This window comes from Barbus barbus (assembly GCF_936440315.1).
Source record: "Barbus barbus genome assembly, chromosome: 22".
Classification (NCBI taxonomy): Eukaryota; Metazoa; Chordata; class Actinopteri; order Cypriniformes; family Cyprinidae; genus Barbus; species Barbus barbus.
The window spans coordinates 3280690-3303212 of NC_136750.1; the positions used below are offsets into that span (position 1 = coordinate 3280690).

The 22523-nt window shown below is 37.1% G+C and overlaps 1 protein-coding gene across 1 annotated transcript in view; it reads left to right on the forward strand.

Annotated features, from left to right (window-relative positions):
* The window catches only part of LOC306888339 (delta and Notch-like epidermal growth factor-related receptor), a 36961-nt gene extending 16697 nt beyond the window's left edge, over nt 1–20264 (forward strand). Inside the window, exons 7-13 of the mRNA XM_079446556.1 lie at nt 3029–3142; nt 6592–6822; nt 9091–9213; nt 9288–9401; nt 10193–10324; nt 17477–17723; nt 19134–20264. Coding sequence (XP_079302682.1) covers nt 3029–3142; nt 6592–6822; nt 9091–9213; nt 9288–9401; nt 10193–10324; nt 17477–17723; nt 19134–19245 — 1073 coding nt within the window. The 3' untranslated portion in view covers nt 19246–20264. The remainder of the gene's footprint in view (nt 1–3028; nt 3143–6591; nt 6823–9090; nt 9214–9287; nt 9402–10192; nt 10325–17476; nt 17724–19133) is intronic.
* The last annotated feature ends 2259 nt before the right edge of the window (nt 20265–22523 follow it).

A 22523-nucleotide genomic window follows, 5' to 3' on the forward strand; every position in this document is an offset into this window, starting at 1 on the left:
TGCTGATTGGCTGCTCAAGAAACATGTATTGTTATTATCAATTATGAAAACAGTTGTGATGATTTTTTTAGAATTATTTCTAACCAATATAGTTGCCAATTATTTGTAAGTTTCTATGTCCTTTAACTGCTATTCAGAACTGATATTTATTTGTGACCATGGACCACAAAACCAGTCATAAGGGTCAATTTTTCAAATTGAGATTTATACATCATCTGAAAGCTGAATGAATAAGCTAATTTAAGGTTTGTTTGGATAGGACAATTTTTGACCCAGATACAACTATTTGAAAATGTGGAATCTGAGGGGGCAAAAAAAAATGAAAATACTGAGAAAATTGACTTTAAATTTGTCCAAATTAAGTTCTTAGCAACGCATATTACTAATAAAAAATTAAGTTTTGATATATTTACAGTAGGGAATTTACAAAATTTATTCATGGAACATGGTCTTTACTTAATGTCCTAATGATTTTTCGCATAAAAGAAAAAAACTATAATTTTGACCCATACAATGTATTTTTGGCTATTGCTACAAATATACCCCAGCGACTTAAGACTGGTTTTGTGGTCCAGGGTCACATTTAATATTTTGCTTCAGTTTTTATTTAATTTCATCTTCAAATCACAACAATAAAAAGTAATATTAACAACAAGTAATCTAAATTGACAAAGTTGAATGCTTTCAGATGGAGAACAAAAACATAAAGAAATGACATTGTGTCTATCAGCTTTGCACAAATGTAATTACTGATTTTTGATGAATAGAATAAACATAAACATAAGGCATTATTTCTACATAAACATAAGGCATTTATATTAAAAAACATTAAAAACCACCTACAATGTGCATTTATTCATTTAAATAAATTCAAAATATTAACATGAAATATCTCTGAGTATTTGCATAACAGGAATATAGTCCTTATGAATTGTGTATATATGCATGTGCTGTCTTGTGTCTGTTTTTGTGAATAATGGAGATTAACCTTGGGCAGAGCACAGAGCTTTAATGCTCTGATGATGCTTTAAATGGAAAGATAGAGCAGGGGAAGAAAATGGAAAAGGAAGAACAAAATAAAGGTTGAGCAAGAGACATTGAAGGTCGGGGATTTGTGCCTTTGATCGTGTAAATGAAGATTATTTTAAGCCTGTTATTTAAAGCCCTCCAGAAGAAACAACTGTGCCTTTTTAAGGAATGCTGTCATGGACATGCTGATTGCAAGGCATATCTGTTAATGTCTAGTGGAAATCACGCAAGCAAACAAACACTGTTTACTGTTCTGTCCATTTTTGTAAGAGGATTATAGAGAACACAGGAGGGCATGAATTATGTTAATTAGTGGTGTTATAAGAAAAGCAGCTACCCTGCTTTGGCCAACTGATTCTTGTTGGTTTATGAAGGCTTTGTTCATTTTTTTTTTCTCTCACTGTTTTAATCTGAAGGAATAGAACAGATTGTGTTTACTGCAGCCATTTGAGTCTGTGAGTCAGGTTTTCTCAACATTATAAGGACTAAATGTTCCCACAAGGATAGTAAAACCTAAAATTACCAATATCCCCATGAGGAAAACAACTTAATAAACATACTAAATCATGTCTTAATGAAAAAGTAAAAAATGCAAAAAAAATAAATAATAATAATAATAATAATTGAGGGTTTTTAGTTCAATATAAAAACAGTAGAACTCAAAGGAAAGCTCCAACCAAAAAAAAAAAAAAAAAGTTTGCTTGTGTATTAAAGACTTACCAATGTAGATTTTTTTTATAACCGATAACAACCCAGATTGTAAATTTGTATATTTATATGTCTGAAAACTGATATGCAAACTTGATATTCATTTAATGTTTTAATTTAAAAATCATGCAAACACAACTAATTCTGTAGTTGTGTATAATTATACATTGTCAAACATTGTCTGTGGATCCGATATTACAAAACCGATATTGGATTAAGGAAAAGTCACTGAAACCAGTTATCGGCCAATCTATAGTTTGTATGATGCATTTAAATTGAATGTGTTTTTAAATTCTGATGTGTTATGGAAAACTGGGATAATACAATCTGTATGTGTTTTGAAGGAGATCTATGTCAGTCATTCAAGGATAGTAAAACCTAAAAATCATCAAAAAATCCCCATGAGGATAACATCTTAATAGACATGCTAAAAATGCATTTTTTTTCTGAGGTTTCTTTACCTCAATATAAAAAGTTCCCATCAAAAATACATGTGTGCTTGAGATTGACCAATATAGATTTTTTTTTTTATAACCGATACCAATGCCAATTGTTTGTCTGAAAACTGATTTATTTTATGTTTTACTTTAAAATCATGCAAACACTACTAGTTCCCTGGAATAATTATACATTGTCATACAGTACATTGAAAGAGATCTTTGTCAGTCATTCAAGAATAGTAAAACCTGATTTTTATTTAAACCCAGGAGGAAAATATCTTAATAAACATGCTAAATAATGTCTTAATAAAATGTTGAATGCAGTTTGTGTGAGGTTTAGCTTTAGGAATGACACATAAGAAGTTTATTACATTCATCATAAGAAGTTCCCATCAAAAACAAACGTGTGCTTGTGAATAAAATAGATTTTTTTTAAATATAACTGATAATAAGGCCAATTGTTTGTATTTTTATATGTCAGAAAATTATATGCAAAATTGATGTTCATTTAATGTTTTACTTAAAAAAATCTAAAAACACAACTAGTTTTTTATTTTGGATCCATTATTACAAAACCAATGTTGGATTAAGGAAAAGTGATTATTGGTCACTTAAACCAACCTATATTTAGTCTTTTACAGTAAGGGCGTCTGCAGTAAATGACAAGCACGTGTGTTTTTAAACACGTTTATTTATTATATTGATGGATCTAGAAATTAGAATATAATTCATGTTATATTTATCCAATATACGCTGATAATTCAGAGTATAATACACAATATTTCATTTGTTTTCAAAGTCAGATATGATATGTAAAATGTTGATGGTAATACAATCTGTGTGTGTTTTAGGTTTTGAGGGAGACCGTTGTCAGTCGTTGGTGGATCACTGTGTTTCTGGACCCTGCAGGAACGGAGCCACTTGCTCCAGCAGCCTTGAAGGACCTCACTGCTATTGTGCTGAAGGTACTTATTTATAGCCTCCTCTCATGAAATCATGTCTGACACGATCAAATCTGTTGTGTGCTTGTCTCGGTGTGTATGGTTGCAAGTGTATGTGTGTGTTAAGCTTGAATCGTCCTGATTCGAGCTCTATTTCTGTTCCTTCTCCTCTTGCTCTCTCTAAGTGTGTCAGAGAGTGGCTTATTTTAAACTCTCTTCCTTTCTTCCAATTAATCGTGAAACAGACCAGCGCCGCCCTCTCTCTCAGGAGGACTGCACCTTCAGCGCTGGCTCTCTCTCTAACCAGGGCACGCTCTCAGTCAGCAGATAGAACAGGGACACAACCGCTTCTGCTTCCTGAAGAAGCACTAGAAACAGACTAGAAAGGAAATTTGATAGGAGTCCCTTGAACTTTGGTGGCAGAAATGCACTCGTAGGCTGAAATATTTATATTGCGGTGTGAACGGGCACCGTAAGCCACCGTTTGAAACACAAGGAACGCTGAAACAATAAGGAAAGTGGCACCATTAGCACATTTCTAATTAGTGTGGTACCGCTCAGGGTACGGCTTTAAATATTTCAACAACTATGTGAGGCAGTTAATAGCTATTTTGGCATCTCAGGGCTAAACCATCCATTCAAACTCTGGACGATAATAGAAACGACCACAAACAGAAATGAAAGGCATTCGGTTGGAATCGAACCTTTAGTACCATTCGAAACAGGGAAGACATAGCTCACTCAAAAATGAAAATTGTTTCATTATTCTACATGTTGTTTTAAACTTGTATGCTTTCATTATTTTAACTTCCACAAAGTCGCTTTCCAGAGTTGTCACCCTTTCTTCTGTTCTCTGTTGAAATGAGCTACTATCCTTCACCCAAACTCCTGAAACCATCAACTTAAGAAGTTTCACGAAGAAGCTGAAGACATCCTTTTTCCACCAGCATTTAACCACTCTACATTACAACCCTAAACCAATGAAATCTTCTGCATTTCTCCTCTGCTCTACCTACCTCTAGCTTTCTAATAAACATGGCATTGTATACTGTGAATGCTGCAAAATTGGTTATTCTACTCTATTGTAAGTCACTTTGTATAAGAATGTCTGCTAAAAGTATAAATGTAAATGTATTCTTTCAGTGGAACACAATAGGATGATTTTTTCAAAGCAGTTTATCATACAATCACAGTTAGCATAATATTAGCATTTATGAATCGCCATAAATGCACTATAAAAGTAGTCCAAATTACTCATGCACTATGTTCCAAGTCTCCATACAATGGATTTGAATAAGACTAAAAGACTACAATTTAAATCATTCACTGCATGTCTTCCCCTTCAATGAAGCTCTCAAATGAAATATGGTAGTAGTTGTGTAATGTTTGATGCCAGTGAGGTTTGGTCATGAGACCCATTACAACAATGATATTTTTTGATAAAATTGAAATCAAAATTGACATTGATTTGAGCTTACATGTACGTTTGACTTCAGAAAAATTAAATAGTGCACAAGTTAAAAGGACAGCTGGCAAGGTGCTTCTTTTTTTGCTGGAGCTTCACAGTCGTGATCGCTATGCTCTGTTCTAGTTTCACCTCTTGTGTTCCATAAAAGAATAAAAGCATACGGGTTTGGAACGACATGGAATGGCATGAGGATCAATAAATAATGCAGTTTCAATTTTGGGTGAACTATTCCTCTAATACTGACAGTGAAGCACATTCATGTTGGCTCTGTCAGGCTGTGAGAGTTTCATTAAGATAATGCATGAAAGCGCTTCCGTAAGGGAAACTGAGGGTGGATCAGTGCACTGAGCTCTATTTCTCTGTGTGTGATTGACATTTATTGGGGGGATCATAGCCTTCAAGCTTGTAATCTGCTGGTGCGTGCATGTTACTAAGAGGAGACTACAAATGCACAACAACAAACATACACTGTACATGTGTGCCTGCACACACTTATACACAGAATTCTGTTTTTTTACTGACTTTTTTAGCAAACTGCATATAAATGCAAAAGCAAATCCACCTGATCTCAACCCAGTCGAACACCTTTCGATTTTCAAGGTTCTCCATCATCCTCATTGAAATGCAAAATAAGGGAATACAGTGGTGCTCCATCCAATAGAGTTTCCAGAGATTAACAGAATGTTAAGGCGTATTGAAACTGCTCTGGTAGTAGACATTTCATACAGGTTTTTCCTTTAATTTGTCACTCATCTGTATATAAAGCCAATAGCTCTGGCACTGTGACCAAAATCTTTTACTCTTTATCTACTTCAACACAACCCTACAAGCTCACGTTTGTCTCTGAGTGCCACTCTCACATCTCATCATCCAATCAACATCCGTAGGGCCAGACGAAATCTGTTTTATTTTTTCCCAAATTGTGCTTTATTTTTTTCCAAATTCCGTTTTTCTGTTTGAATGTTTCTGGATTCCTTTTTTTTTCTGTTTGAATTTTTATAGATTCTGTTTTAATGGTTAATTTACATTTTTATTCATCAAAAAGCATGTGTAATTAAATGAAATCATGAAACTTACAATAGTAAACAGCAATTTATGACAAAAAATTATAATTTTTAAGGCCCTATGAAATATATTTTATTTTTTAACAAATTTTGTTTTCCATTACTTTTTCTGGATTTCATTTTAATGATTTTATTAAATATAAATAACCAAAGCAATAATTAATCTCTAATTTTTTGTATTTAAAAAAATATATATATAATTTATTTTTTATTTTTGTTGTGTATTAAAATTTTTCTGCTAAAATGAATTATGGTAAATCATTTTATGAGATAATATATCATGAGATATTACTTAAAATAATAATAATAATAACAATAATTGTATTATTGGTAGTAATAATATCATTACATTAAGAAATATTTCTCTCACGGTTTCTTTAAGTTTTTTTTTTTTGTGAAGATCTTTTGGTTTCCTTTTCTATATGATATGATGATAGTTTTTCTCAAAAAAAAACAAAATGTTAATGAAGTGGCTCTCAGATCAGTTCTAGAGATTGTTTATGTTCTCATCTACTCATATACTGAGGCAGCAGAGGCTGAAAACACTTTTTATGACTAGATTCCACGATTCCGTCCGTGTTTTCCACATCTTGGAAATCATAGGTCCCTACAACCGCCCTACATTTTTTTCTTTTTCAGTTTTTCAGTTCCTTTGCACTCAAATGTCTGCCACAATACATAAGAACAGATCCGTCGGTACTTCCATTTCATTGTGACTTTAAATATTAGCAACAATTAGCAAATACTGTCAAATAAAATCTCATCCATGTTCACAAGTTGTTCTCATCTGTAAATAGAAGATGTTCTCTTAAGTTCTTCATGTCTGTAATTTTCTATAGTGGTTATTGAGGTTAAAAGTGACATGATTCAGATCAAATGAACTGCATCAGACTCCAACTGGTTTCTTTATTCAATACTGCACATCTCTTTCTCTCTGTTAGGTTATCAGGGTGCCATGTGCGAGCAGAAGATTGATCCTTGTGCTTCTGGGCCCTGCCACAATAATGCCAGCTGCTCCCCACAGGGTGCCGGTTTGGGCTTCAGCTGCACCTGTCCTGCAGGTTTCACCGGACCCACCTGTGGCCAGCTAGTGGACTTCTGCGCCCTCAACCCATGCGCTCACGGCATCTGCCGCAGCATCGGCACTAGTTATAGGTGTCTGTGTGTACCAGGTGAGGATCCCATTGGCCTCCGCTCATAGCTGTATCTCTCCCTTACATTCCCTCCAACGATGTCTGGTTGCCATGGCAACTGCCTCCTGTGTATTGCGTGCTCAGACATCATTGTCTGTGAAGTGTGACTGCACCAGCTGTGCAGCCGGATCAGTCTATCCACTGATATCACCCCGCTTTGATAAGAGATGTCCGATGGGACCTAAACGTTCTCCGGTGGGATTGCAAGTAATGCTCAATGGGACGGCGCTATGAAGATGACACTTCTGACGACAAATGCCCGTTCCGGTGGGATTGCTGAGATTTGCACACTCAGTAAACACAAAATGATCCTCAGCGAAACAAATGATCAAATGATTTAATGGTAGCATTATCGGCCCGGAATACTAATTTAGTGATATTTGCAATGTAAAAGCCCCAAAAAACGCCAAGATTTACTCTATTTTTTACACATACACTAAGGCAGGGCTGTCCAAACTCGGTCCTGGAGGGCCGGTGTCCTGCAGAGTTTAGCTCCAGCTTGCCTCGACACACCTGCATGGAAGTTTCTAGTATGCCTAGTAAGAGCTTGATTAGCTGCGTCAGGTGTGTTTAATTGGGGTTGGAGCTAAACTCTGCAGGACACCGGCCCTCCAGGAACGAGTTTGGACAGCCCTGCACTAAGGTATATATACAGTGCATGACGTAAATTTAATTATCAGCATAGAATGCATGTACTGTATAAGCACAGCCCAAACCATGCACATTCTATTTTCTCAACTACCTTGAGGTTTTTGCACTAATTAGTTTGTCCTCAACACTGGTCCGAACTTTTGTTTCCCAGCATGTCTTGATAAGCGGTTGTGTGAAAGTTATAAGAAATACCCATGACTCTAATTTAAACAAGTAGAAAAATATTTTTATCGCTCATAACTTCTGGAGAGAAATAGCACAGACACTGGACAAGGATGAGACTTTCTAGTGTGCATATGTCAAGCATTTGTGTTCCAGCACACAATGAAATGGAGTTTATGTAAATTTCAGTATCATCATAGTATGCATGTACTGCACGACCACAGTCTGATTTTTATAACCGCACACACGCCGTACGTTCAGCTATGCTCACTCATTTTTTGCACTAATTAGTTTGTTCACAAGGTGGTAGTAGGGCTGTCAAATAAAAATGTGAATTTTGATTATTCCTCGAACTTAAAAATAAAATCCACATTTGAATGCAAAAATGCTGCATTCGAATGTTAATTGTGCGTCAGGTAAGTGGCGCACAAAAATGCGATGATGACGTGTCGTTGCTTTTTAATATTTTTGTTAGCTTTACGGGTATGTTTACATCACAACTATGTCCAAAAACTGATAATTTTTCCCTTTGATTTCTGAAAAAATTTGAGTACAAAGTATTTCTTAATCAAAATGATCACCATTCGCATGGATCTGCAAAATAACCAATAGTATGTTCCTGCACAGCCGGAGGAGCTACAGGAACACCCTTCTCGAAACAACTTAAATTGCTGTATTATTCATGCCAGGCCAGTAGTTGGCGATGTCACTTTGTAAAGTAATCATCATTTCTGGAGATAATTGTGTTTGCACACAATATCAAATGCAGTATACTTTAGTGTTTTTACTTTGATCTTTAGCATCACTATTCCTTTGGGTTAGCGATTTAAACAGATCCCTTACTCAAGTATTTAACTTTGACACAGAACTTTGTTCTACTACTTTTCTAAGCAATCAGATTTGCAATTTTTACATGGTAAATGAAAAAGAAATCTCATAATCTTACATTAAAGAAAGGAATGGAGCCATTTAATCCGATATTTGTTGGTGGGTTCTTTTTCGTTAAAACGTTAATTAATCACCAACTGCATGGCCACTCAAAGAAAGTAATATGTAAAATAATGTAGTGTGCATCATGTGTGTGTATTTGTGTTTGAAAGTGCCAAGAAATGCTTAATGCATGCATTTTGCACCTTGCGTTATTAATTGATATTACATCACAGTCAAATATTTGCATGCATTCATTTCACAAATAGTATGTATAAGACGATATCTATGGATCAATATATATATACACAATACAGAAAACACCATTTTTCTCACAGTAATCTGTGCTATCAGTTTGCTCCTGCTGACCTCATCCTGTAAACCCCAACTAAACTAAACACTGCTCTCTAGTGGCTCTCTAGGAAAATAAGCTCTAACGACAACATCTATGATATGCTGTTGATTGCTACAGACAATAATTTTGTGTTTCTCTATCTATTCTCTTAGGTTATCATGGTCTGTACTGTGAGGAGGAGTATAACGAATGCTTGTCTGCTCCCTGTCAGAATTACGCCACATGCAGAGACCTGATCAATGCCTATGAGTGCATCTGTGCCCCACAGTTCACAGGTGCGTTTCATGCACTTGGACTTAAAAATGTCAGTAAAAATGATGCGTGATTCATGTTTTGTGGGTTATTTCAGGTAAGCACTGTGAGATATATAAGGACCCCTGTCTGAAGCTCAGGTGCCAGAATGGAGGACGCTGTGAGAGTGGAGGGAGAAATGCGTCCTGTGTGTGTCCACCAGGATATATGGGTGAATATTAGTGGTTGTTTACATTTGTCTGATATATTTGTGTCTTTGGCTGGGTTTGCAATAACATATTACCATACTACTACTACTTCTAATGTAGGGATTTTGAATCTATTAGAATCCACAGACCTCTAAATATGATCATACTTATGCAAGGGACAAGGATTTTAAAAGGCAGCTATATATTTTCATGTATAAAGTCCCAATTTATACTGTGAAAAAATATATATTGTGTAAAATATTATTTGGTAAATATTTAGTTTCTAATAATTAGGTAAATATTTAGCAATATAAATAAAAGCGTTAAGATATGTTTTGTTTTTTGTTTTTTTTCCTGTAGTACTGTACAATTAGATATAGTACGTATTTATTTATTAATTTACGTTATATTTTTGTTTATTTTTGATTGTAATCAACTTTTTATTTTGTGTAATGTTTTTTTTTTTTACCTTTTTTGCCTATAATACTATACTATTTGTGTTTATTTACATTTTTATTTGTTTTAATAAAAAAAATATTATAATCAACTTTTTATTTTGTGTAATCTCATTTGCATTATTTTTTTATCACTATTGTATCAGATAGCCATTAAGACATTTTTGCACAAATTGGATTAAACATGCTAAATATTTATGTTTTATTTTCAAGATAATTTGCTCTTAATGATGTGTACTGCACAGTATGCAGTATCTAGTAGACTAGTATGCATTCCAAACATAGCCATTGTGTATTTTGAGGGGAATGTTGATAGTAGGCTTGTATTCCGTCTCAAACACTTTTTTGTTTCTTTGTAGGTGAGAACTGTGAGGTTGACATCAACGAGTGTGAAAGCAACCCATGTCACCATGGCGGTACCTGCATCGACCAATCAAACGGCTACACATGTCACTGCCCTCCCGGCTGGGTCGGCGGAAGCTGTGAGATCCGTGAGTTTACACCGGCCTTCTGACCTACAAACACTAACAGTTATTGCAAGAGGCGAAAGGAAATGCATCAGAAATTTTGTATTTATAATTATTTTATTTATTACAAAAACATGATAAAAAATTGTCCATGGGGCAGTGACTTAAAGGGACGTGGTGTTCTTGCTCTGCTAGTGGCAGTTCAGTCATTTGTCCGTGACGATTTAGGCCTCAAGGACAGCGTTATGTATGCACAGGGGTAGAGAGCGGATCCTCTGAGGAATGACGTGCTCCTGTCTTTTATGGCAGCTGTGACTCGGCACCATTAGCTTCCTGTGAACCTCCTCACACTCCGCCAGCTCACATCATTGTGGCAGCAGGGAGGGACAGGATGACTGTGACGTGCGAAGAGGCGGAGCCATGTGACTCTCTGAAATAACTGGCCATTCAGAGATTCTCAGGAATATCCCACTGTGTATATGGGTGTATGTATGACCTTGCTAGATGATGCTTGGTCTGTGGCTGTTATTAAAGCATTTCATCAGCTAGACTGCTGTTGTAAATATAAGGAACTGCATTTTCACCCAGAAGCCCCTAGCAATGCCCCATCCAGAACACTAGGAACTTTATAACAGAAGTCCTTAACAACCACATAGCATAGCCAGTCAAGTCAAGTCAATATTATTTGAATAGCGCTTTTAACAATGCAAATTGTGTCAAAGCAGCTTTAAATCGGCTTGATATTAAGCTGGGTAGCTTTATATCAGCTTTACAGTATTTAGACGGGGAAATAGTTTGTCGAAATAGTGTCATTCTCCTCTGGCCAGACAAAATCAGCAGTTTAAATCTAGACTGCAGCAGAATCAGATTGTGCAAAGGACTCATCTGGTTCCTATGGTCTTGTCCCGATGGCCGTCTTGGAGACAGGGCCTTCACTGGGGATCAGTCTCTGGGGCTCATCTAGGTGTCCTGGCTGTAGAGGTCATCTCTAGGTGCTGATCCACCATCTGATCTGGATACGGACTGGATCCGGGTGGCTGCAGTGACCATCTGATCTGGATACAGTCTGGATCTGGGTGGCTACGGTGACCTCGGAATAAGAAAGAAACAGACTAATATTAGCGTAGATGCCATTCTTCTAACAATGTAACAAGTACATCAGGTGTTGTGGGAAGTGTTACCGGTTCCGGTTGACCTAATTAATGCAGCCTAACAATCCTTTAACGGATTTGAATTATAGAAATGCGATAGTGTATTATGTGTTAGCCAGGTTAAAGAGATCTAGATTTAAACTGACAGAGTGTGTCTGCTTCCCGAACAGTGTTAGGTAGATTGTTTGGGCGCTAAATAGGAAAACGATCTCCCGCCCGTAGTTGATTTTGATATTCTAGGTTTTATCAAATGGCCAGAGTTTTCAGATTGCAGCAGACATGAAGGACTATAATGCGATAAGAGCTCACTCAAATAATGAGGTGCCAAACCATTCAGGGTAATTAGCAAGATCTTAAAATGTATACGATGTTTAATAGGGAGCCAGTGCAGTGTTGACAGAACCGGGATAATGTAGTCATACTTCCTGGTTCTAGTAAGAACTCTAGTTGCTGCATTTTGAACCAGCTGGAGTTTGTTTATTAAACGTGCAGAGCAACCACCCAATAAAGCATTACAATAATCTAGCCTCGAGGTCATGAATGCATGAATTAATGTTTTTGCATTTGACATTAAGAACATAGTTCGTAATTTAGAATATTTTTAGTCAAGTCAAGTCAAAGTTTATTTCTATAGCACGTTTAAAAGCAACAGGGTTGCACCAAAGTGCTGTACAACAAATACAAATACAATACGGCAAAAAAAAAACAAAAAAAAAAACAGAGCCTTAAGCAGGCATTATTCAAAAGCCAGGGAGAACAAATAAGATTTAAGAGCAGACTTGAAACTAGCTAGTGAAGGAGCGAGTCTCACATTTACAGGCAGACTATTCCAAAGTTTCGTGGCTGCAGCTGAAAAAGCCCGGCCACCCTTGGTTTTACAGCGACAACGTGGGATGTTTAAAATAAACTGATTACTGGAACTAAGAGCTCTTTGAGGAGAATAAGCAATCAGAAGGTCACTGATATATTTTGGTGCAAGACCAGCTAGCGCCTTGTACACATAAACGGCTATTTTAAAATCGATTCTGAAATTTACAGGAAGCCAGTGTAAAGATGCTAGGATTGGAGAAATGTGGTCCTTCTTTCTTGTTCCAGTAAGAAGCCTCGCTGCAGCATTCTGGACAATTTGTAAGCGGGAAATTGCTGATTGAGGCAGTCCCCAATAAAGGGAATTACAGTAATCCAAGCGAGATGTTATGAAAGCATGTATTACAGTCTCCAAGTCTTTATGAGGCAACAATTGTTTCAACTTAGCAATGGATCTAAGATGGAAAAAGCTCCCCTTTACCACTGTACGTATTTGTTTATCGAATTTAAGAAACAAATCAAATGTAACCCCAAGATTTCTTACATAGGGTTGAACACTAGCGGAAAGGGACCCTAAATTAAAATCAGATGAATATCTAGAGTGACCTAAAATCTAAATTTTACTTTTGCTTTCGTTTAATTGTAGAAAGTTATCAGCCATCCAACCTTTTATCTCCTCAAAACAGTAATCAAGCACATCCAATGAGCCACTGCCGTCAGTTTTTGCTGGAAGATAAAACTGTGTATCATCAGCATAACAGTGGTAAGAGATCTTATATTTCTTAAAAATGGCTCCCAAAGGAAGCATGTATAGTGAAAAGAGAAGAGGGCCTAAGATGGAACCTTGGGGCACGCCACATAACAAAGGAGCCGATGAGGAAGAAAAATTCCCAATATTCACTGAGAAGGTTCTATTTTTAAGATAAGAGGCCAACCACTGCAGAGCGGTACCCTGAATACCCACCCACTTTTCCAGCCGCTGTAGCAGAATACTATGATCAATTGTGTCAAATGCCGCACTAAGATCCAACAAAACGAGTACCGCATAAGAACCAGTGTCAAGAATTTGCAGAAGGTCATTACTGACTTTCAACAAAGCAGTTTCAGTGCTGTGTAATGATCTAAAACCCGACTGGAAAGGGTCCAGGACATTGGACATACTAATGTAGGAATCCAACTGACTGTAGACAGCTCTCTCTAACAATTTTGAGATAAAAGGCAATTTGGAAATAGGCCTAAAATTACTGAAATTAGATTGGTCAAGATGAGGTTTCTTTAGCAGAGGATGGACTATAGCATGTTTAAAACTAGCAGGTACAACTCCACTTTCCAAAGAGTTATTAATGATAGCTGTTACAGCCGGACTCAAGGTTGCAAACACTTCCTTAAATAGATGAGCTGGAATGACATCAGACTCACAGGTGGACAATTTAACCTTCAAAACAATACCAGCTAGCTGTACAGATGAAATGGGGTGAAAGCAGGTTAACAACTCTGTAGGTGAACAGCTCAATGGAGGATCAAATATCGATGGCTTAACTCTGGCCCTCTTCATTTAGGAGTCACACTTGCCTCCTTCGCGGTCAAAAGTGACCGAAGCCTTGAAATGTAACTTTTTTTTTTTCAGGAAAATCAATGTAATAATATATTTTTGTTCAATAATATTTTTGTATTATTATTTATGATTTTTAGGGAATTTTATGATACTGTGCAATATTTATACCATTTTAATGAGCTATTTTCTCCATTACAATTATGTAAACAGCATCCTTGGTCGATTCACATTTTCAGTAGTACGTTTAGAAAAGAATTCAAACTTAGCCTCTTTGACTGATTTTTGATAACTAGCTAAACACGCCCTTAAACACTGATATGAGACTTGGAGTTTGTCCCTTTTGTATTTTCGCTCTGCCTTACGACACTCCTGTCTGAGAGCACAGGTGTTTGCATTTAACCAAGGCTGAGAAATTTTGTTTCTTTTCGCTTTCCTTGGCTTAAGGGGAGGAACAGAATCAATAGAAATGGAACAGGAATTAGTAAAAACCTGCAAAATCTCTTCCGTGTTTAATTTATCGAAAGAGGCGGCATCTGCAAAGTTTGCTAGATAGTGCTCTGAAAGTAAACTGGCAGTGAGTGGCTGAATAAAACGAGAGTAGCTTACAGACTGAGAGCAAGTAGGGGTGGTAGAAACACAGACAAATTCAAACAGAATTGGCAAATGGTCTGAAAAGGCAGCATCAATCACTCTCAAATTTGTTATTGGGAAGCCATACGACAACACTAAATCTAATGTGTGACCCAAATTGTGAGTAGGGCTAGACACAAATTGTGACAGATTCAAGGAATCGATAAGGAGTAAAAACTCTTTCACCAAGGGTTTGGATGGACAACAGAGGTGAATATTAAAATCTCCTAGAATCAACAATCTATCACAACGAGACACGATATCAACAAGAAACTGAGAATTGTTGAATAAAATCTTTGTTGTATTTTGGAGGCCTGTAAACCAGTGCACATAACACAGGGCCCCCTATATCAATTCTCATTAACTATACCTCAAAACTGGAGTACACATCAGTGTGCAATTTTTAAAATAACTTTTTAAAACAGTAGCAACCCCACCACCATGATCGGTATGCTTTGGAGTGCTAAAAAATTGACAGTCCGGAGGAGCAAGTTCACCAAGAGATAAAAAAATCATTCTGTTGCAGCCATGTCTCAGTCACAAATAAAAAATCAAGCGACTTTGTAATGAAAAAGTCATTTAAAATAAATGATTTGTTTGATAAAGACCTCACATTTAACAAGGCCATCTTCACCATCCGTGGCACAGCATTTGACGATGATAACTTAACTGAACAGAGATTTAGTGGATTTACAGACCGGGATACCATCTTTGATGATGAATGATGTGAAGAAATTAATACTGGGATACTGTTACTGGAGGCGAACTGCGCGCCCTTACAAATACTGCGGCGAGATCCTCGGTGGACATATCGGGGACGGCGCAGAACTTCCAAGGAAGCACAGGATTTAAAAATGTCCGTGGGAAGAGGGTATGAACAGTTCAGTTTATGCAAATCCAAGGATGAGTAGAAAAGAGTCATATCTACCCAGGTATAATAATCAACATCCGAAACAACAAGATAGGGAGAACTAAAAGCAGTAGCACATGTGCACCATACCAGAGCAGTGAGTAAGAAAGACTTCATCCTTGCAAAATACCACAGTCAGCACTGACTAGGCACGATTTGAGCCTCACCGCACCCAGCGGCACACCAGCCAGCCGAGAGCAGTATCCAAGGCCGTCACGAATCGAACCTCGCCGCATCCAGCGGCACAGCATCCGGCCGAGAGCAGTAGATCCCTATCCGTCGCGTGTCGAACCCCGCCGCATCCAGCGGCACAGCATTCAGCCAAAGGCGGCAGATCACGATCCGTCGTGCGTCAAGTTGTGTTTTTTTTAATGAGAGGCTTAATAACAGCCAGTTTTATGGTTTATCCTAATGACAATGATGAGTTAATAATATTCAGAAGAGGATCTATTACTTCTGGAAGCACCTCTTTTAGGAGCTTAGATGGAACAGGGTCTAAAATAAAGGTTGTTGGTTTAGATGATTTAACAAGTTTATACAATTGTTAATTTTCAATAGAAGAGAATGAGTGGAATTGTTCCTCAGGGGATCTATCTGATCTATCTGATGCAATACTGTGGCTGACAGCTGCATGGTTACAATTTTATCTGTAATAGTTTCGATCTTGGAAGTAAAGTAGTACATAAAGTCATTGCTACTATGCTGCTGGGTAATGTCTGCACCTGCTGATGTTATATTTTTTTGTTAATTTAGCCACTGTATTAAATAAATACTTGGGGTTGTATTTGTTTTCTTCTAAAAGAGACGTAAAGTAAGCAGATCTAGCAGTTTTTGATGCTTTTCTGTAGGATAGGGTACTTTCCCGCCAAGCAATACGAAATACCTCTAATTATGTTTTTCTCCAGCTGCGCTCCATTTTCCGGGCTGCTCTCTTTAGGGCCCGAGTGTGCTCATTATACCACGGTGTTGGACTCTTTTCCTTAATCTTCCTTAAGCGTAAAGGAGCAACCGTATCTAAAGTGCTAGAAAAGTGAGAATCAATAGTTTCTGTTACATCATCAAGTTGTCTTGAGCTATTGGATATGCTGAGGAATTGAGATAAGTCAGGAAGATTATTTAAAGTAGTCTTTTGTGGTAGAAGTGATGGTTCTACCATATTTGTAACAAGGATTTGGCTTTACAGCTTGAACTATATGGAATATACACGAAACTAGATAATGATCTGAGATATCATCGCTCTGCTGCAATATTTCAATGCTACTGACATCAATTCCATATGACAGTATTAAATCTAGAGTATGATTTCGACAATGAGTAGGTCCTGAAACGTGTTGTTTAACACCAATGGAGTTTAGAATGTCTATAAATGCTGATCCCAACGCATTTATCTACACTTCACACACTATCTCTTTCATTATCAACATGGATATTAAAATCACCAGCAATTTGGATTTTATCTGCAGCCAGCACTACCTCAGATAGAAAATCAGCAAATTCTTTAATAAAGTCTGTATGGTGCCCTGGTGGCCTGTATACAGTAGCAGTGCAAACATTGCAGGGGATTTATCATTAACACTTGTTTCTTTGGATAACGTTATATGAAGCACCATTACTTCGAACTAATTATACTTGAAACCCGACCTCTGAGAAATACCGAAAATATTGCTATTAATTATAGCAACGCCTCTCCCCCTTTACCTTTTGGACGCGGTTCATGTTTGTAACTGTAATCTTGGGGTGTAGACTCGTTTAAAGTAATGTAGTCATCTCGTTTTAGCCAGGTTTCTGTCAAACAAAGCACATCTAGTTTATGGTCAGTGATCATATCATTTACAAAAAGTGCTTCTGTAGAAAGGGATCTAATATTCAATAAGCCAAGCTTTATAATTTGTTTATCTGTATTATATCTGTTTTTTATTTGTTGAACATCAATTAAATTGTTACTCTTACTTTGGTTTGGATGTTTTCTGTATTTTCTAGTTTGGGGAACAGACACAGTCTCTATAGTGTGATATCTAGGTGAAAGAGTCTCTATGTGCTGAGAATTAACTGACTTATGTGGTGCACGTTTTTCTCATGAAGACGCCATTCACACATTCTTTTCTCTCTTCCTTTTCTCTCAGATCTGCAGTGGAAGATGGCTCAGCCAGTCGATACACTGACCAACATGCCGCGTCACTCTCTGTACATTATCATCGGCGCTCTTTGCGTGGCTTTCGTCTTGATGCTCATCATCCTCATCGTTGGTATCTGTCGCATCAGCCGTATCGAGTATCAGGGCTCCTCTCGTCACGCCTACCAGGAGTTTTACAACTGCCGCAGCATCGACAGTGATTTCAGCAACGCCATCGCCTCTATTCGCCACGCAAGGTAATATATTGTTTTTATATGCCTTTTTTAACTGTAAAACACAAAAGAAGATATTTTTAAAGAATGTTCAGTCTGCTCTTTCCAACACAACTTAAAGGGATAGTTCACCCAAAAATGAATATTCTGTTATTAATTACTCACCCTCATGTACTTCCAAACCCGTAAGGCCTTTGTTTATCTACAGAACATAAATTAAGATATTTTTGGTGAAATCCAAGAGCTTTCTGACCCTACATTGACAGCATCACAACTGACATGTTCAAGGCCCAGAAAGGTAGCAAGGACGCGCGTCGAAGACTGACAGGGAAGGGAAGAAATCGAATAAACTAAAGTTGTTATTTTAGTTTTCTTTGCTTTTGTTTTCTTTGCGCACAAAAAGTATTCTCATAGCTTCATAAAATGAAGCTTGAACCACTCGTGTCACATGGACTATTTTATGGATGTCCTTACTACTTCTGTGCCTTGACCATGGTAGGACCCTTGCTGTCTATGCAGGGTCAGAAAGCTCTCGGATTTCATCAAAAATATCTTTAAAATATCTTAATGAACAAAGGTCATACGGGTTTGGAACGACATGAGGGGGAGTAATTAATGACAGCATTTTTTGTTTTTGTAGGGCTACAACAAATAATTATTTTGTTAATCAATTAATCTAACGATTATTGGAACGATTAATCGTCTAATCTTTCACAGATTAACCATTAGGCCTTGATCGATTATTCTGCTTTTGCAGTTTGTTTAAATATTGAGTTATACATATTTTATACATTCATATACATATAGAGCTGCTTTATAGCAGAAAATAAAAGTTGTAATTCCAACTGAAATCGACACTGTTTCTCATGTTTAATACTGTAAAGCTGCTTGCTTTAAAGCAGTCTATTGCATAAAGTGATATATAAATATATATAAACGTGATGTGACTTTACTGCAGAGCTGGTGCAAACTTATCCACATCACTATGATCAGATGCTTTCTTAACAGCTGTTTTCTCTCCTCTTTCATTTTTGTTGTGTGTTTACTTCCTTACTGAGAGGAAAATGTGCAACACATATTTGCATATCTAAATGCTGCTCTCTGCAGTGCTGGGATGTTCGCTAACAGTAAACCAATACTTGCTTATAATAAACTTCTTTTAACCCTTAAGCGAAGCGAACTATGCTGTGAGTATATCAGGGGGCTTTACACATGACATAATTTGTTTTTGTAGTTTTGTAAAACATTCCTACACACTACTGGTTCGGTTTTGTTTGAACATCTCATAATCGGGTCTTCTTCGATTGGATTGCAGCCGAGAGAGCTGAATTACAGTCTTGCACTACAGTGCCACACTCGTCAAACCGCGTAGGCTCATGAGATCAAACAACTATTTAACAACAAAAATGTCCTGTTCCTTTGTGTATGTTACAGGTTTGGGAAGAAATCCAGACCAGCAATGTATGATGCGACTCCCATCAGTTATGAAGATTACAGCCCTGATGACAAGCCTTTAGTCGCACTCATTAAAACTAAAGATTTGTGAGGCAATACATCTGCATACACACACACCGCATACACACAGCCACTGTTACAGCCTTTAAAATGAGCCAGTCCGTGCAGTATTTATTTCCAGAGAATAGATTTTAAAAAATGTATCAAACCTTACAAAAACACTTTTGAAATTGATATATTTTATCATTGTAAACCATGAAGCTTTTAATTCATATCAGGCACTAGGAGTGCTGCACAGAATTAGTTAATGGAATAGTTCCAAACAAATGTGCTTTGTTTGCAGACGCAAATGTTTTGTGGAATGTAAGTAGACGAATAACATGCTACATTGCAAAATGTGTGTGAGAGGGGGTGTTTAACCGAATCCTTCCACCCTCTAGACTCTGATTACAAACATGATAGCAGCAATCCAAGCAAAAGCTGTAGAATTAGGAGTAATAGAGCTCATAGTACAGTTAAACTGTAACTTTATACAGAAGAATTAAAAGATAAGACAATGTAGGTTGCCTTACTGGTGCATGGATAGGATCAGTGGTTCTGCATTACTCTGTAACCTTATGTACACTGTTGTTTGCTGTTTATTTATTCTTGTTCATTGTGGTCTCTTTTGTGTCATAAACTTAGTGTTAGCAAAGTCTTAAGATACCACTATCCATGTGAAGGCAGCACAACAAAGTGCTTTTAAAATTAATATTTGGTGGTAATAAACTAGACCTCCTGATCTATATGTCATAGTGTTTTATGCAAGACCTCTCTGTTCCAGTACACCTGCAAAGCTCCTTAAGCTGTGGTCACATTTACCACTGCTCTGCGAAATTTCGCAGGCAAAATACAGTGATTTCAAGAGGAATTTATGCGAATGGGAGTTTCCCATGCAGATCTCACTTGTGTTCAAGTTCATCATGCAAATTCACAGCTTTTGAAGGTGACTTCTGTGTGAGCTGTGTATCATACATCCCTCAACTATTGAAAATGGAAAATATAATTGTTTTGCCTGCAAAATCTTGTTGACATTTTGCAAATGTGAGCGCAAATTATCAGGGAGAGTTGAAAAAAAAAAAAAACCTTAGAAAAATCTTCATGCAAACTAGTGAGTCAGTTTAGACATACTGAAAAATGCCAGTAACTATGAAGGATTTGCTCATAAACAATCTGACAATACAAGACATTTAGTTTCAATGTCAAAATGGAAACAGATATGTGCATGGTTAATAAACCGCCAGATTATGGGCAAAGTGAAATCTGAGTAAAGGGAAAAATCAAAGTGTTCCATATGGGTTTTGACAAAGAAAGGTTTATGGCATCTACATGGCCTTACATGTTTTCAGATTGTTATACGTAATCGTAAGATTGTGAATGTAAACACATGAATGTGTGAGAGCCATGGAAAATTCAAGAACTGAAAATGCTGCCTGTGTAATGGAAGTCGTAGGGAAAATAATGTGGACAAGTAGGAAACTTTGAAACTTTTAATCTGCACAGAATGTTTATTGGCATTGAAACGGACTTAAAAATAGCCTGCAAGAATAAGATTACCTTCCCCATTAGTATCTACTGAGACATTAGTCAGTCAAAGTATTGGAACAAGTGAAGTGTCTCTGACAGGTCTTCGAGTCTGGTTAAGACCGGTGTATTTCTGCCATGCGCTTCTGGTATTCCTGCAACGGGTTCCAGCTCTTTCTCCCTCTCTTTCTCTTCATTTGCATCTGGCTGGAGTGGGACTCATAGAATGTTTTCATTCTTTCCATTACCCATCTCCCTTTCTCTCTTATCTTCCATATCTGCTCCTACTTATACTCATTGTACTCCTATGGTTATCCTTTTGTTTAGTATAGACAGGTAGAAGTTACTCCCTGTAGCTGATCTTAGACCAGTTTGGATGCTCCTTAATGCCTGAATTAAGGAAATGGTTTGCCTAAAACTGAATTAACCTCATGCTATTCCAAAACTACATTTTCTTTCTCCTGAAAAACACAAAAGGAGTTATTTTGCAGAATGCCCAAGCTGCTCTTTTCCATTCAATGAAAGTACTGGAGAAAGCATCAAAACAGTTAATCTCCATAAGACACATAAAACTGTACGATGAGCAGACTGAAATGCAAAATGCTCACCAAAAATCTCTGCTATAGCTTTCAAATCGTGTTTGTAAGTATTAAAATATTTCGCCTTAAGAAGCATTGTGCCATGTTGGGTTTGAATGATATCAAATAAAACTGGTTCAGGTTTCTTACGGCTGATCTCACTATTTGAATATTTTCAATTGAACAAAAGGGTGAATGAGAGTTGGAAGCTATTTGGGAGACTTCTTGGCAGTTTTACTGTATTTTGTCCATTTTGGAGCTTGACCAAGGTATATCACCGCTTGGACATTCTCCAAATATCCTGTTTTAGTGTTCTACAGAAGATCGGAAATGAATAGCACGTTTTAAGATTTAATCTTCATCTTTAGGTGAATGAATAGGTTGTGTCTAGGATCGGTACTAAAGGGAAGCTTCTAACCTGAGCACTGTTTTTGTTAGATAAAGATAACACCCATTTGGTTATATATGTGGAATGATGTATTAATAAAAGTTAATGCCTAAAGCCTGTTTTAATGCTTGGATGTTTAACATATGATAAACGAGACGAGAGATACAATGAACCTTAAAAATACAAATCCGGATGTTTCTAGTAATGAAAGTGATTAGTAGATGTTAAAGGTATTTAATTGGAGATAAGGAAGCACTACATGTAACTTTATATCACAGGGAACAAGACGTTTGGAAGATGCCGCACACATCAGACGTGTTTTCTTTATCCCAAAGAACAGATGGTAAGTCTCATACACGCACAAACACGCTTTATCTCTCCAAACAGTCCAAACTCATAACCACTTTCCCTGTAGTGTGCAAAGCAAACTTGACATTTGTAAAAGCATTCAGTGTTGCAATCGTGTCTCATGTCTCAAGATGAGAAACGCACACTCAGATGCAGATGGTAAGAGAGAGGATGTGTTTTCCACCGTCGGAATGCCTTTGACTGTCTGCACATGGAATGTCCCCCAGCTGGCCATGCCTTTATATGGAGTTCAAACGATGTCCTAGACCCTTCCGTGACCTTGTGTGGGCTCCAGATGTTCTGAAAGTAAACATCTGTAAGAATGGCGTACTGTGATGGTGCTCTGGTCACTCAGAAGTCCCCCCACAGCAGGGAAGTAAGGGCACAGTTTTGATGGCTTTGACCTCTGAGACAGACTAAGGTCCCTTTTGACCCCCTTAAGTGTTTATTTGACCTCTTATTTGACTATGAGCAGTTTCTGGTTTAGAATAA